The sequence below is a fragment of the Apodemus sylvaticus genome, chromosome 7, assembly GCF_947179515.1.
Source record: "Apodemus sylvaticus chromosome 7, mApoSyl1.1, whole genome shotgun sequence".
Classification (NCBI taxonomy): domain Eukaryota; kingdom Metazoa; phylum Chordata; class Mammalia; order Rodentia; family Muridae; genus Apodemus; species Apodemus sylvaticus.
In genome coordinates, this window is record NC_067478.1 from 97621011 (window position 1) to 97633932 (window position 12922).

At 40.8% G+C, this 12922-nt stretch overlaps 2 protein-coding genes across 5 annotated transcripts; one reads left to right on the forward strand and one right to left on the reverse strand.

Annotated features, from left to right (window-relative positions):
* Window positions 1-1841: 1841 nt before the first annotated feature.
* Window positions 1842-11508, forward strand: Hyls1 (HYLS1 centriolar and ciliogenesis associated). Of its 3 annotated transcripts, none has more exons than XM_052188715.1 (4): window positions 1842-2092; window positions 3640-3690; window positions 8267-8379; window positions 10249-11508. In XM_052188715.1, the coding sequence occupies exons 3-4, from the start codon at window positions 8366-8368 to the stop codon at window positions 11177-11179; spliced, it is 945 nt and encodes a 314-aa protein (XP_052044675.1). In that variant the 5' UTR covers window positions 1842-2092; window positions 3640-3690; window positions 8267-8365; the 3' UTR covers window positions 11180-11508. The 3 variants fall into 3 exon arrangements, with proteins under 3 accessions (XP_052044675.1, XP_052044676.1, XP_052044677.1); XM_052188716.1 differs by having other exon boundaries at window positions 1842-1966; XM_052188717.1 differs by lacking the exon at window positions 1842-2092 and adding an exon at window positions 2117-2294.
* Window positions 5147-12912, reverse strand: Pus3 (pseudouridine synthase 3). Of its 2 annotated transcripts, XM_052188714.1 has the most exons (5): window positions 12830-12869; window positions 9651-9813; window positions 7274-7678; window positions 6610-7175; window positions 5147-5846 (listed from the first exon to the last, which is right to left on the reverse strand). In XM_052188714.1, exons 3-5 carry the CDS (start codon window positions 7643-7645, stop codon window positions 5348-5350), a joined length of 1437 nt encoding a protein of 478 aa, XP_052044674.1. In that variant the 5' UTR covers window positions 7646-7678; window positions 9651-9813; window positions 12830-12869; the 3' UTR covers window positions 5147-5347. The 2 variants fall into 2 exon arrangements, with proteins under 2 accessions (XP_052044674.1, XP_052044673.1); XM_052188713.1 differs by lacking the exon at window positions 9651-9813 and having other exon boundaries at window positions 12830-12912.
* Window positions 12913-12922: the final 10 nt, after the last annotated feature.

The window sequence follows — 12922 nt, forward strand, 5'->3', positions numbered from 1 at the left end:
ACCTCAAATGCAACGTGCTCAAAACTTGTCTACCTCGCCCAAAAATAGCCTTTTTCCAGTATCTCCTGTTTGAGAGAAGAGCATTCAACTGCACAAATCAGAAACCTGAAACGGCTCTGAGGAAACGGCGCTCTCATCCCTCAACCTCATAAAATATGTGTTCTGGTCATAGATACAAAATATATCTCTCTTTCCCTGAAATCCTGGCCATTACCATCCTAAAGTACCACAACCTATGCCTCTAATAAGCAATTAATATCTCATTCAGATTTTACATAAAAACGTTCATTCCTCTAATCCATTATTCTCAAGGAAAGAAAATAATTTCAAGAATAAACCTGAGTGTTTCAAAGCATGCCCCAATTCTTCTTCAGATACCCAGTTCCATAGTTCTTTGGATAAAGTCAGATTTGTTCCCATTGGCCCACATGACCTACCTCTTAAACTCATCTCTACCACTTACCTTTTTCTTTGTTTCTCAAATCTAAGTCTGCCATCTGCCTAGATCTTCACATATGCTTTACAACCACCAACCTATAAGATACCTCTCACCGCGTCTCTACCCTCCACATTCTTTTGCTTACTTCGCCTTTAAGTTCTTGGCTCCAGGACATAACACTGAGTCTCCTTATTTAAGAAGTTCTCTCTGAACAAGTTGCCTCCCCTGAGTGCTGACAGACTATAATTTTAATTTTGACTGACCCAAAATTACACCTAAACAACAAGCTTCATTTGGGCTGAGTGTGTGTCTTTTGGTTTTGGTACTGAGGATTAAACCCTCAGAGCGAGACTTGTACATGCCAGGCAAGTGCTCTACCGCGAACTATATCACCAGCTTCTTGTGTTTTGAGACACGGTCTTGTTATGTAACCCCGGCTTGCTTCAAACTCAAGATCCTGAATTCTCTGTCTCCCACTTGCTGGAATTTTTATTCAATTATCAAATCAGCAAAACATACAGAAGTTGTATGAGTGCCTAATAAATATTTATTAGATAAACAATTGAAGTTGATGACTGTTTAAGATCACTGGCAACCCTCGAAAGTAGGATGAGTTTACAGATGAGACAGAATTTAGAATGTGGAAACTTGAGGAGCAACTAAGCAGAGCAGTAAAAAGAAAAGGGTGAACAGACAAGTAGATAGAACACAGCAGCAGTGTCAAAAGGAAGTTGTTTCTTTTGCTATTCTTTGTTTTTACTGTAACTCCCCTATACTGGGAAGATCAAGAAATTAAACTGAAAATACCAAGAGACAGGATAGAATCTGAGAACTGTAGTAGGAGGGATTTAAAATGTCAACAAAGGGGTAAGGTAAGCAAAGATATCACAAAAGGTTGGCTAACTTAAGTATGACCATATGACCAGTTGAAAATATTTTTATTTTTGTTAAGAGTACGCTCAGAAAAGGAGGGTAATAATAGCGCATTCTGGACGAACACATACTGTGCCGCGGGGACGCCTGCAGCTGGCATTGGTCAGGCGGTCCGACAGCGGGTTGCAGAGGAGGCCGACCCACGAGCCGGGCCAGGCGCGTCCCAGAACCCTCCCCTCCGCTTCCCTCCGACAAAGCCCGCCACAGCCAAGCGCGGCTGCGGCACCGAGGAGGGCCAGCCGGTTACCCAACCGCCAGATTAACACACAGACAACCAAGAAACGGCTTCCGCGCCTCTGCCGGGCGGGTTCCCACTTCAGCTCCAACCCCTCTTCCGGAACCGAGGGGTAGGGGCGGGCCTAAAGAAAATGAGCACCAATAGTTATGTAGATGTGGAGAACGTCTGGCCTCTGGACCAACGAGAGAGCTGGTGGGCGGAGCCAAAAGCTTGGGCTCGCTCCGGGATTTAAACTTGAACAGCAGACCGTTAACGACTAGACCGAGCGTGGAAGTGTTGTGCGCCTGCGCGGGTGGGAAACAGTGCTCCGCAGTGAGCGGCGACCGCTAGATCCTCGGCAGTGGCGACTGAGGCTGGTGAGAATCGCGGAGCCGGGGCGGTGGACCTTTCCTGGAACAGGGTGCAGCGGAGACCCGCGATCCTTCCCTCGGCCTCTGCGCGTGGCTTCGCGTTTTCTTCCCTGCCAGGCTCTGGCGTCCAAGGTAAATCCCGGCGTGCGCTGTCCCGGACGTCTAACTCGCTGCCGGGCCACAGGCCGCCGAAGCCCCTGCAGGTCACAATGTAATGTACACCTGCGCACTTTGGCGCGGCGGGCAAGCGAGTGGACAGTGCCCTCTCTGCCTGCGTGGAAACGGGGACGGGTCCCTGGGGAAGACCAGCTCCCGGCACGCCCGGGGCCAGATGGTGAGACTGGTGTTGTTATTGTTGAAAGAGCAGGGAACTAGCTTCAGGTTTGGGTTACTACACCTTCCGTGGATGCATGCGTACTGACTGCACAATTTAGGATTTAGGATAGCAGGTAAAACCTGAAGGAACCCCTCTGGGTGATCCTACCCTAGGAAGAGAGAGTAAACCCGTATAAAAGCTAAACAGTACAAAAATATTACAGTGCCCTTTCAAATTGGTTAGGTTTTCAGTGTGCAGTGCTGATGAAAGCGAGAAAAAAAAATAGAGGCATTCTAACGCGTGTGTCGAGGTAATAACCAGTTTTTCTAGAGAGCAGTTTGCCATTTGATTTAAAAGTTAAATCGCACCATAATTTAGTTACAGCCAAATACATGAATTTAAAGGGTTAAAAATCCCCACCCCACCCCTGCCCCTGAATCTTTTTAGCTGTAACTAGATAATCCTGGAGCATTAAACTGTTTGAGGGTTTTTTTAACCAACAAAAAAGGGAAAAATAAAAGAGGTATTTTAGTCAATATCACCCATATTTATCCTCAAAATATAAGATGGTTTAGCTTCTTGTGAGATCTTTGTTGTTTTATTTATATAGCAAAAGAACTGGGTATAACCTGTAGACATGAAAAGTTGCATTTCACATTGTAAGCATCTACATATTTGAGGTGTAAAAATGAAGGGGACATAATTTGAACACAAAGGAACAGGACTTTATCACTGTAAGGATGCCTCTTTTTTTTTTTTTTTTTAATATGACTACACTATTGCTGTCTTCAGACCAGAAGAGAGCATCAGATCCCATTACAGATGGTTGTGAGCCACGATGTGGTTGCTGGGAATTGAACTCAGGACCTCTGGAAGAGCAGTTGGTGCTCTTAACCACTGAGCAATCTCTCCAGCTCATTAAAAATCATCTTGGCTTTAGTCTAAAATCACCCCAAGCCAACTCCAGAAGACATATATACATGTCTCAAACTTCAAAACCCTTTGAAATAATCCCACTTTTTAAATGAAGCTTTATACCCTACTTTACATTTTTCTAACATTCAGTCCTACCTTGGAAGTTTGTATAAATATTACCTCTCTGAAGTAATTTTGTAAAAATACATTTAGGAGTTTCTCACTTGCTGCTTCTGTGATGCCAACCAATAAGCTAACTGAATCCATTTTCTTTTATATCCATACCCAGTCACCTCTTGAAAGGATTTACCTCAGCCTTGAGCTCTTGCTTCTATACTCCTGGGGTGTAACACCCTTCAGTCAGGGATCCCTCCTACCCCATGTACTGTTGCTTTGGAGTTGATTTTTTAAATAAGAATGTTTCTTAAACTCAGTTTTTCTTTTCTAGATTTCCTTTTTGTTAACTCAAATACAGCCAGTCAATGCAAACCAAATTAAGGTAAGCAATTTCTCTGAGGACCAGAGTTGGGATCCCAGCGCCTAATGGATGGCTCACAAATTCCTCTAATTCCAGCTCCAAGGAATCTAGAGATGCCCTCTCCTAACCTCTGTAGACACCCATGTGTAACAACCACATTTTTCAGAATTTTAAAAATTAAGGGACAAAGCAGTATTTTTTAGAATGTTACATGACAAGTGACATGTGTCACTGCCCTCCTGGCTCCTCTGCTGAGCTGTGAAAGCTAGTACTGTGCCACTTCTGTGCAAGATACTATCGCTTCTTAAGCTCTTTGATCTAAAGTGGAATTCTTTCCTGAAGTCTTCGCTACTATCCTCTACCCCTAGGAGCTCTAGCACGTAGTCAACACCAGGATTCTGTAAATACTGTTTGTGCGTACATGTTCCTTTATTTAGCAGTTTCAGGACCTGGTATGTTTTGGGTATTGAACTTATGAACAAAGTAGTTACTTGTTGACTGGTAAATAAAAAGTGCTTGGGTTTTGTCTAGTAAATCTGCGTAACACTATTCTAGCGACAAGTGACTAAGTTAGAAACTTGTTATTTTGCTATGGTATTTATTGTTTCAAAGACAATGAGTTAAGAATGTGTATGCTTCAATACATATTAACATTTATAAATATTAGCAATCATTTGCTATATAATTTTCCCCTCTTTTTTTTTTTTTTTTTTTTTTGGTGTTTTTTTCGAGACAAGGTTTCTCTGTGTAGCCCTGGCTGTCCTGGAACTCACTCTGTAGACCAGGCTGGCCTCAAACTCAGAAATACACCTGCCTCAGCCTCCCAAGTGCTGGGATTAAAGGCATGCGCCACCACCGCCCAGCTATAATTTTCTTTTAAAACTTCTCTGTGGTTCTAGAAAATAATGTGACACACTGCTTACCCAAATTAACTTTTTGCCAGTTTCTAGCCATACTAAGTATTTTGCTAATTTCCAACCCTTTAGACAACTTCTATTTTCCACCTTAGACTCAAAGCTTTTTCATGGTTAAGAAAGGGTTTCTAATGGCCCAGGCTAGCCTTGAAGTCACTGTGTGAAGAGATTCTGTTTCCACCCAAAGGCTGAGAGTATAGGTATGGGCCTCCGTACCTCAAGACTCAAAACTTTTTTCCTTCCTCTGTCTCAAGTTCTGCGAAGTTGAACCTTCCAGAACTTGATAAACAAGAACCAAAAATGTTTTTACAATTCTAAAGGGTCCTAAAATGAGTTCAATATATCATTTTTTTCAGAACGTAAAAGTATTTACTCCTACCCTTAGTAAAAAGTTTGCCAGCCTCTATACTTAGCTGCCTCATTAAAACATGCTGTGCAGCCTTGCATTAGGTGAATTCAATCCATCTATCTTTAGTTGATGAATTCTTAGAATGTAAGACAACTTGGCAAAAATCTTTCAGATTTGTAGTTATCACATTTGCCTTGAAAAAGAACAACAAATATATTTGTAGAGCAGGCTTTAATGGATTTGGACGCAAGACGCAGAGTTCCAGGTGCGTGTAACTGACAAGTACTTTGTGCCTCTTGTAATTCTTTTGGACAGGGATTAGAGAATACACCCTTTTCTGTTTAAGAACTTGTTAGGCCATTTTGCCAGTCACTAGAATTTTAACTGGTTGTTGCTCCCTGGATCCTACAATGGATTATACAATGCTGTTAATCTCTGCATCTATTCTGCAAACCCTCTTGGTTGGATTCTCTAGCGCAGTATTTTTTTCTTTGTCAGCACAGTCCCTTTTGGCTACTTTTTCTTCCTTTTGGAGTAAATGTGGGTGCTCAATTCGTCCTCTTCGTACAAAATGCTGGATCCGGGATTCCAGTCCTTGGCATTTGGGGCGATCCATGAGGGGCTTATATGTGCGCATTTTCACTCCTTCTACAAAGGCACTTGTGTGCTTTATGACAGAGGGTTGAATGTTTCTCCATTCTGTTGCTTCGTCCGTCGTTGTTCCTGATGCACCTGTTATCATAACAGAGTCTAGTCCTTGCAGCATACTATATAACATGTGAGTTTTAACAGCATGGTTAGCCCATAGCTGTTGTAGGTGGGTAACATTGAATTCCTGAACCTCGTGATCATAAATCCACTTGGTATTTTCAAATTTACAGTCATACAAGACTAGAGGAAATTCAACGGCCATGCTAAAGAAAAACAAGTATAAGAATACACAGCAGTTAGCCAATGGTTCTTTTTTTAAAATACTAAGCTTTAGTTGAAATTAAGGGCACAGGGAAGATCCACTAATGTCAATGGTAACTGTCTTAGTCTGGAGCAAAAAAAAAAAAAAAAAAGATCAATTTGACCTGTACTGAGTAAATGTCAGTGATAACAAATCAAGACATGGGCTGAGAGGGTTCCCCATCATACCAGAAAACTTAAAACAGCTTATCCAGATTTGTTCGTGACATTCTCACAACCTATTTAGCAACAGCCTATTCACAAAATAAAAACCTCTACCTTCGCTATAATTTCAGAAGCTGGGAATTAGGAGCTCAGTCCAAATAGCTATTTCCTTACTAGTGGGGGGAAAAAAAACAAGAAGACTAGTAGACTGTACCCCCTCTTACATGTTCTACAAATTACAAGTTTATAGAGAAAGTTGAGGTGATGGCTCAGTGGTTAAAAGCATTAGCTGCTTTTCCAGAGGACCTGGGTTCAATTCTCAGTACCCACATAGTGACCTACAATCTTCTGTAACCCAAGTTCCAAAATATATGACACCTTCTTTGGCCTATGTGGTTACCAGCTACACGGGTAGTTCTCAGACATACATGAAGGCAAAAAATCCATATACATAAAGTAAAATCTTTTAACAGTATATAAAATTTAATGAGGGCAGAACCATTAGTCATAGTAATTTCAATAATGGGACAGACAAGGATATACTAGTTTGATTTAACTTACCTATACTGAGGTTTCTGAGGATTTTTCTGTATGTTCAGCAATTCATCAATAATCTCTGGCTTTTCCATTCCTTGGCCAATCAGGAAGAGGATAGCCATCATACACCGAACTTGATGATACAAGAATGCCTGGCCAATCACTTCAAATTGACATAACTGGAATGGTTCTTGCGTTCTCTCCTCACATGGGCTCTGGGCCACTAGTTGTACTTGTGCAGACAGAATAGTCCTCTGAAAATTAATCACTCCATTGGCTACGTCCATTTTACACAAATTTCTGAAATCATGAGTGCCAACATATTTCTGGGCTGCATAATTCATGGTTGTAATATCTAAGTCAGCACGAGGGAAAAAATAGCGGTAAGTCCGCTCAAGACAGCTAAACCTAGCACTGAAGCTAGGTTCTACAGGGGCCCAGGCCAATACTCGGATGTCTGCAGGGAGCACCCGATTGAGAATGTGAGTATAACGGATCTCTTTAGCAACATCATCAGCTTCATGCTTTAAGTTAGAATATTCTGACTCCCTGCTCCTTGGAAACTGAGAACGTAGGTCCAAAGAAATCACCTGTGGAAATAGAGAAAAATCATTTCAGAGATATCAAAACTCAGTAGTACACTCAGATTTCCCTGTTATTACTGGCTCTGTCAAATATTGGCGCTTACCTGTCCAAAGGCACTAACACCTTTGTCTGTTCGACCACATCGGTGATAGTTGGATGTCTGTCTGCTTTCTACTAGTCGAGTCTTAGTTAAAGCCTCAAACAGTTTCTCTTCAATGGTATTGCTTGTGTTTTCCTGACTGGCAAAGCCCTGGTATCCCCAGCCTAGATAGGCTATTTTTAGAGCTACATGTCGACGGCCATGAGCACTGAAATCAAAAGCACGCTTAGCTTTTCCAGAGCCTAAAGAATTTTCTCTGCTTGAGTCTTTTATATTGTTGATCTGTTCTTTCTTAAGTCTTTCCACCTCCTGCTCCAGTTCCTTTACTCTGTTTAGGAGTTTCTCAATCTGGCTTCCATCTGTGTTTTCAGCCATGACATGCCCAGGAAGAAATCATTCAGGTCTACCCTGTGGAAAGATAGTGGAAAAGATAGTGAGGTGATATATCAATTTCAGTGCTGGTTCCATTAGGGATAATATCAGTGTCACATGATTAAATATCTAGACTGAGCATGGTAGTGCAAAATTAGAGTTCTAGTACTTGAGCGACAAACAGGAGGACTACAAGTTCCAGAAGCCAGCCAGGGCTACAGAATAAGATACTACCTCAAGAAATCAAAAGAATAGCTAAGATTTAATTTGATGGTTTTGCTTGCCCAGCATGCCCACAATTACTAGTTTAATTATTATGGATTCATCACTCAGATACTGTTCTTTCCGTCTATCTGGCCACTTACTAAAAGGAAAAGGAAAAACATTCACCCATTTTTAAATTTAATGTCTCAATTTCATTTCTTTGTCACTAGCTAAGATGACTGAGAACTCAGGTTGACTCTTTTCTCCCTATAACATTTCCTCTTGATTTCTTGGTACATTTGTCCAGTATTTTTAATGGTAAGAATTATTTATGTGGACTACTTATGACTGTTCCTATTGTTTTATATTTCAAGTAAGTGGCCTATACGTTGTTATCTAATGTTCTGTTTTGTTCTAAAGGTGGCACAATAGAAGCTATCTTAATTGAAGAAATACTATCCATGATTATATTTCCCATTGGGAGTAGAGCCTGGAGACATTTTCCTCTAAGCAGTTTTAATGGCAGAAAAAAGGTAATTACTTTTTACAACCAAATTTCATGTGTTTATAAAATATTTCTATCACAGTTGAGTTATTCTGACAATCTGGATCTAAAATGGGAAATTTCTGATGCATTTCAGTAACCAAAGGGCAATGATGATAGTCTCAACACTGAGGTGGTTCTAATTGACTGTGGTTACTTGGTGGTTATTTCTACATCTGTTCTAAGGCTATGTCTTAAAGTCCATTTTATGATAGAAGGTTAAACATTTAAATCTTGTAAGTCAAACTAAAATTACTAGAAAACAGGAAAATGCCCCTTTGGTTTTTCAAGACAGGGGTTTCTCTGTGTAGCCCTGGCTAGCCTAGAACTAGATCTGTAGACCATGCTGACCTTGAATTCAGAGATCCACCTGTCTCTAGCTCCCAAATGGGATTAAAGGCAACCTTTTCTTATATTATTAAATCATATGAGAAAGCTTATAGGGAGAGCAATACTAGGAACTGGACTTACAGCCAGTCAATCACTCTTGTCACTAAGCTATGTCCCTAGGGGAACGGAATATCTACGTAAAGCACAATAAAACCCAAGAACTATAGAAAAAAAAAGTGAGTACCTAAAAACTAAAAATAAATAAATTAATTAATTAAAAAAAATTTTAAAAAAACCACTTAGACTAGCAAGAATAGACTTTAACAGGTTAACAGCAAACAAAATTTGGGGATGTAGCACATCAGTTTTAATATAAAGATCAACAAAATAACAAACTGAGAGGTAAATGAGAAAAGAACAGCTATTATCTATTTCATGCAAAAGGAGAAAAAGCTTATAAAAATAAGAACAGTTAACTATGGAACAGTCAACAAGGATGAGAAAGTATGATCTACCACTGTGGGGAAGGGGTAGAAAACTTTAGTGGTAATTCCATGCTGGAAATCTAACCTGTGCTACATGCTTGTGCAAGTGTGTAAGAGTTTATAAGATACATTAATTTTCAACAAGTCTAGATTATGTCAATAAGGAACTGGATGAATTTGGCAAAACGTTAAACAGTGAAGTAAGTTTTCCTCTACTGACAGAGCTGAATCACCACAACTCTTAAAAGTTCAGAGAGGCTTTACACCATGCTGCTTTATAGTGGGGGTAAAAATTAGTCTGAATGTGAAAAATTTGAGAAAACTACTAAGAAACTGCTTTCTAGAGGAATTTCACCAGAGAAGGGAAATCCATGCTTCAAAGTATGCATGATTTTTCAATTTCAAGAGAAAAGTTAAACAAAGTAGCAGGTAATAGATTACCTACCTTAAATCTAGTCAGGAAATCAACCACTGGGTGTTGAAAAGATAATGTATATTTAAGTTATTTTCATTAGAACAGATTTATCTTGGAGTATATGCATTTCGATGTCTGTTGTATGCATGTATATTCCCCATAATGTTACTCTTTTGATGTTCAGGTTATATCACTTAGGAATAAAAGGAAGAATTAAGTGGAATTCAGACTGCCTGAGCTACAACTCCAGCTCTATTTACTAGCTATATACCTTTCAGAAAGTTAACTTCTTGGAGGTTCCTGTGAAAAGGAACTAGGCCTAAAATCTAAGGATTACACAGATTAATAAAACACCTGAGGGTAAGGCCATATATATAAAGCATTCTCTAAGCATGTTATATAATGTTCCCTAAGCATCATGCTTCATTATATGTAGTCTCAAGCTTTACATATGCAGAACTCAGCCCATATCATAGGAATCACTATATGATAAGGCAATAGAAAATGTAAGAAATGGATATAGGAAATAGATATTTCTGCCACAGCTATTTGCTATTTCCCATTTAACTGTAAGATCAAGAGAAGAATGAGAAATTAGGTAGACACTGACCAATATTATCTCTTACAGACAAGCTTATAGTGTACAGGAAGCAATGGAGCAACTGATAGGACCTGGTGGACAAAAATGGGCCAAAATGGATCCAGAAGAACGAATGTTAGCTGCGGCTACAGCATTTACACATATCTGTGCGGGGCAGGGTGAAGGAGATTCGAGGCGAGAAGCCCAGGCTGGCCAGTATGACCCCTACAGTAAAGCCTCAGTCACTCCAGGAAAGAGACCGGCCCTTCCTGTGCACCTGCACTTCCCAGATACAGGAAGCCGGGTCACTTCATCAACAGTTTCAGAGACTTCCCAAAAATGCAGAAAACCAGTGATGAAGAGGAAGGTGCTGCGCAGAAAGCCAGATGGGGAAGTGCTAGTGACAGATGAGTCTGTCGTCAGTGAGTCTGAATCTGGAACAGAAAGTGATTTGGATCTCTGGGACTTGAGACACAGGTTGATGAACTTGCAGTTCCAAGAAGGCACAGAATCCCCAGTTGACACTTCACAAAAATTTAACCTACCATGTGAGTACCAAGGAATTTCACAAGAAGATCAGCTCATTTACTATCTACAAAGAGAAGAAATGGGCCCTCCTGTGTATGAGCAAGACCTGATTGTTGCCAGCAGACCCAAGTCCTTTATTCTCCCCAGACTGGATCAGTTAAGCCGAAACCGGGGCAAGATAGACCGAGTAGCCAGATATTTTGAGTACAAAAGAGACTGGGATTCAATGCGGTTTCCTGGTGAAGATCACAGGAAGGAGTTGCGTTGGAGTATCCGAGGGCAAATGCTTTCCCGAACAGAACCTCAGCCCAAGCCTCAACATGTGTATGTTCCAAACAATTACCTAGTGCCAACTGAGAAGAAAAGATCTGCCCTTCGTTGGGGTGTCCGTTGTGACCTTGCAAATGGTGTCATGCCCAAGAAGCTTCCCTTCCCTCTTTCTCCTTCTTAAGTCTTTTTTAAAAACCTGTCTGTCTCTCCCTCCAAAAGATTTAGGATAACCTAGTTCTTTATCTCTCCTCTCCTTTAAATATAATCGCCAGGCAGAACAGCAGAGTAAAGGCTTCACTGGCTCTTCCTAGCATTGTTGGTATGTCACATAGGTATCGTACACCACTTGAATTTCTAATTCTCAAATACAGCAATTGTGAGGGGGTCTGGGAAACTACTAAAATTTGGATTTTGTCAAACTAAGTGCCATTTTGGAAAGACTTGAAACTGTGGTGGTTTTTTTTATTTTAGGATTAAGCTCATCTATTAAAGAATTGTGGGAAATGACAAGTTTGAACCTTGTTTTAAGTATTTCCTAATATAAGAGGACCTTAGATCTAGGCTGATACTCAAAAAGGTTTTGTATGTAGCCTGACATGAAGACAGATACAAAAATGAACCAGACTGAGTATAGGTCTTGATAGTCCAGTAAGAATTATCTAAAAATCAGTTGTCTATTTCAAACACTAAATTTAGGCCTGAAAGCAGAGTGTTTATTGAAGAAGGAAAAACACTAAACATGATTAGCACTGGCAATTACTAGCTGCTAAAGCATTTTCTAAATAATATTTAATGCTATCGACTACATTTACCCAGTTCCACCCACTGCTAGACAAGAAAAGCAATAATCAGGACTCTGCTACTTATTGAGTACACTCACTCCCAAGAAAGAAAAACTGCAAACTCAGTAGTATATCAGAGCTAGAACTATGCCAAAAATGCCTAGGAATACATAGTGATACAAATACGTTGTAAATCAAACAGATCTATCATTCAAGTAGAGCACAGAGAAAAGTTAAGACTAATTCTAGGTGGAGGATTAAAAATATATCAGCTTTTCCTTCTTCCCCTCCTCCTACCCTCCCAGACAGGGTTTCAGTGTGGAGCCCTGGCTGTCCTGGAACTCACTCTGTAGACCAGGCTGGCCTCCGAACTCAGAAGTCCACCTGTCTCTGCCTCCCAAGAGCTGGGATTAAAGGCGTGTGCCACCACTGCCCGGCATATATCAGCTTTTCAAAACACTTTTTTTAAGTCATGACCCTAAGACTCTTAGCCCAGTATTGTTTGCTCCAGCACACTAGGTTTATCAGTGAAATTCATAAGGTTGGCAGATACTGTGTGGCGGTGACCAGATACCCACAAAAGAAATTCCTGTGTGCACTAAGCTTTCACCTTAAAATAGCAAGCCCCAAATGTACGAAACTTCTTTGTTTAAAAAAAAAAAAAGTGAGGGTACACTTTTCCTTTGTAATAAAGGGTTCGAGACGCGCTACGACCATTAAGTCTGAAAAGTATCGTATAAAGCAAAATCCAAACAGTTTCCCGCCACCCCTTCCTCCCATAGCATCTTTAATGGACTCCTGTTTCTATCTGAGCAATTTGGGTGTAGTAGAAGCCCTATAAGCTAGTTACAGACTCTAAGCCCCGCTTGTGGGATTTCTCGGCTCCAAGAAGTTCCAGGCACGACACGACATGAGCTGTCCTCAGCCCCACTTCATACACCAAGGCCGCCTTGAACATTTAAGGACCAGAACAGGAGGTAGCAGTTCAGCCTAATTCTGTTCATTCCTCTCTAGAACTCAAAGACTCCCAACTCAGAGTTCACGCTTACCTTCCGGTCCTCAGTAGGCGGCCATGCGGCTAGCCGGAAGCTGTGGCTTTCCGTCTTCAGTAAGCATGCGCGGCTTCACTAAACGTGCGCCTG

Bases quoted from the DNA above. Each gene is read 5' to 3' on its own strand.
- Pus3 (XM_052188713.1), bottom strand. From the start codon at position 7,645: ATGGCTGAAAACACAGATGGAAGCCAGATTGAGAAACTCCTAAACAGA. The intron at 7,176-7,273 runs GTAAGCGCCAAT...CTATTTCCACAG, and splicing joins GTGTTAGTGCCTTTGGACAG to GTGATTTCTTTGGACCTACG. The intron at 5,847-6,609 runs GTAAGTTAAATC...GTTTTTCTTTAG, and splicing joins CCTCAGAAACCTCAGTATAG to CATGGCCGTTGAATTTCCTC.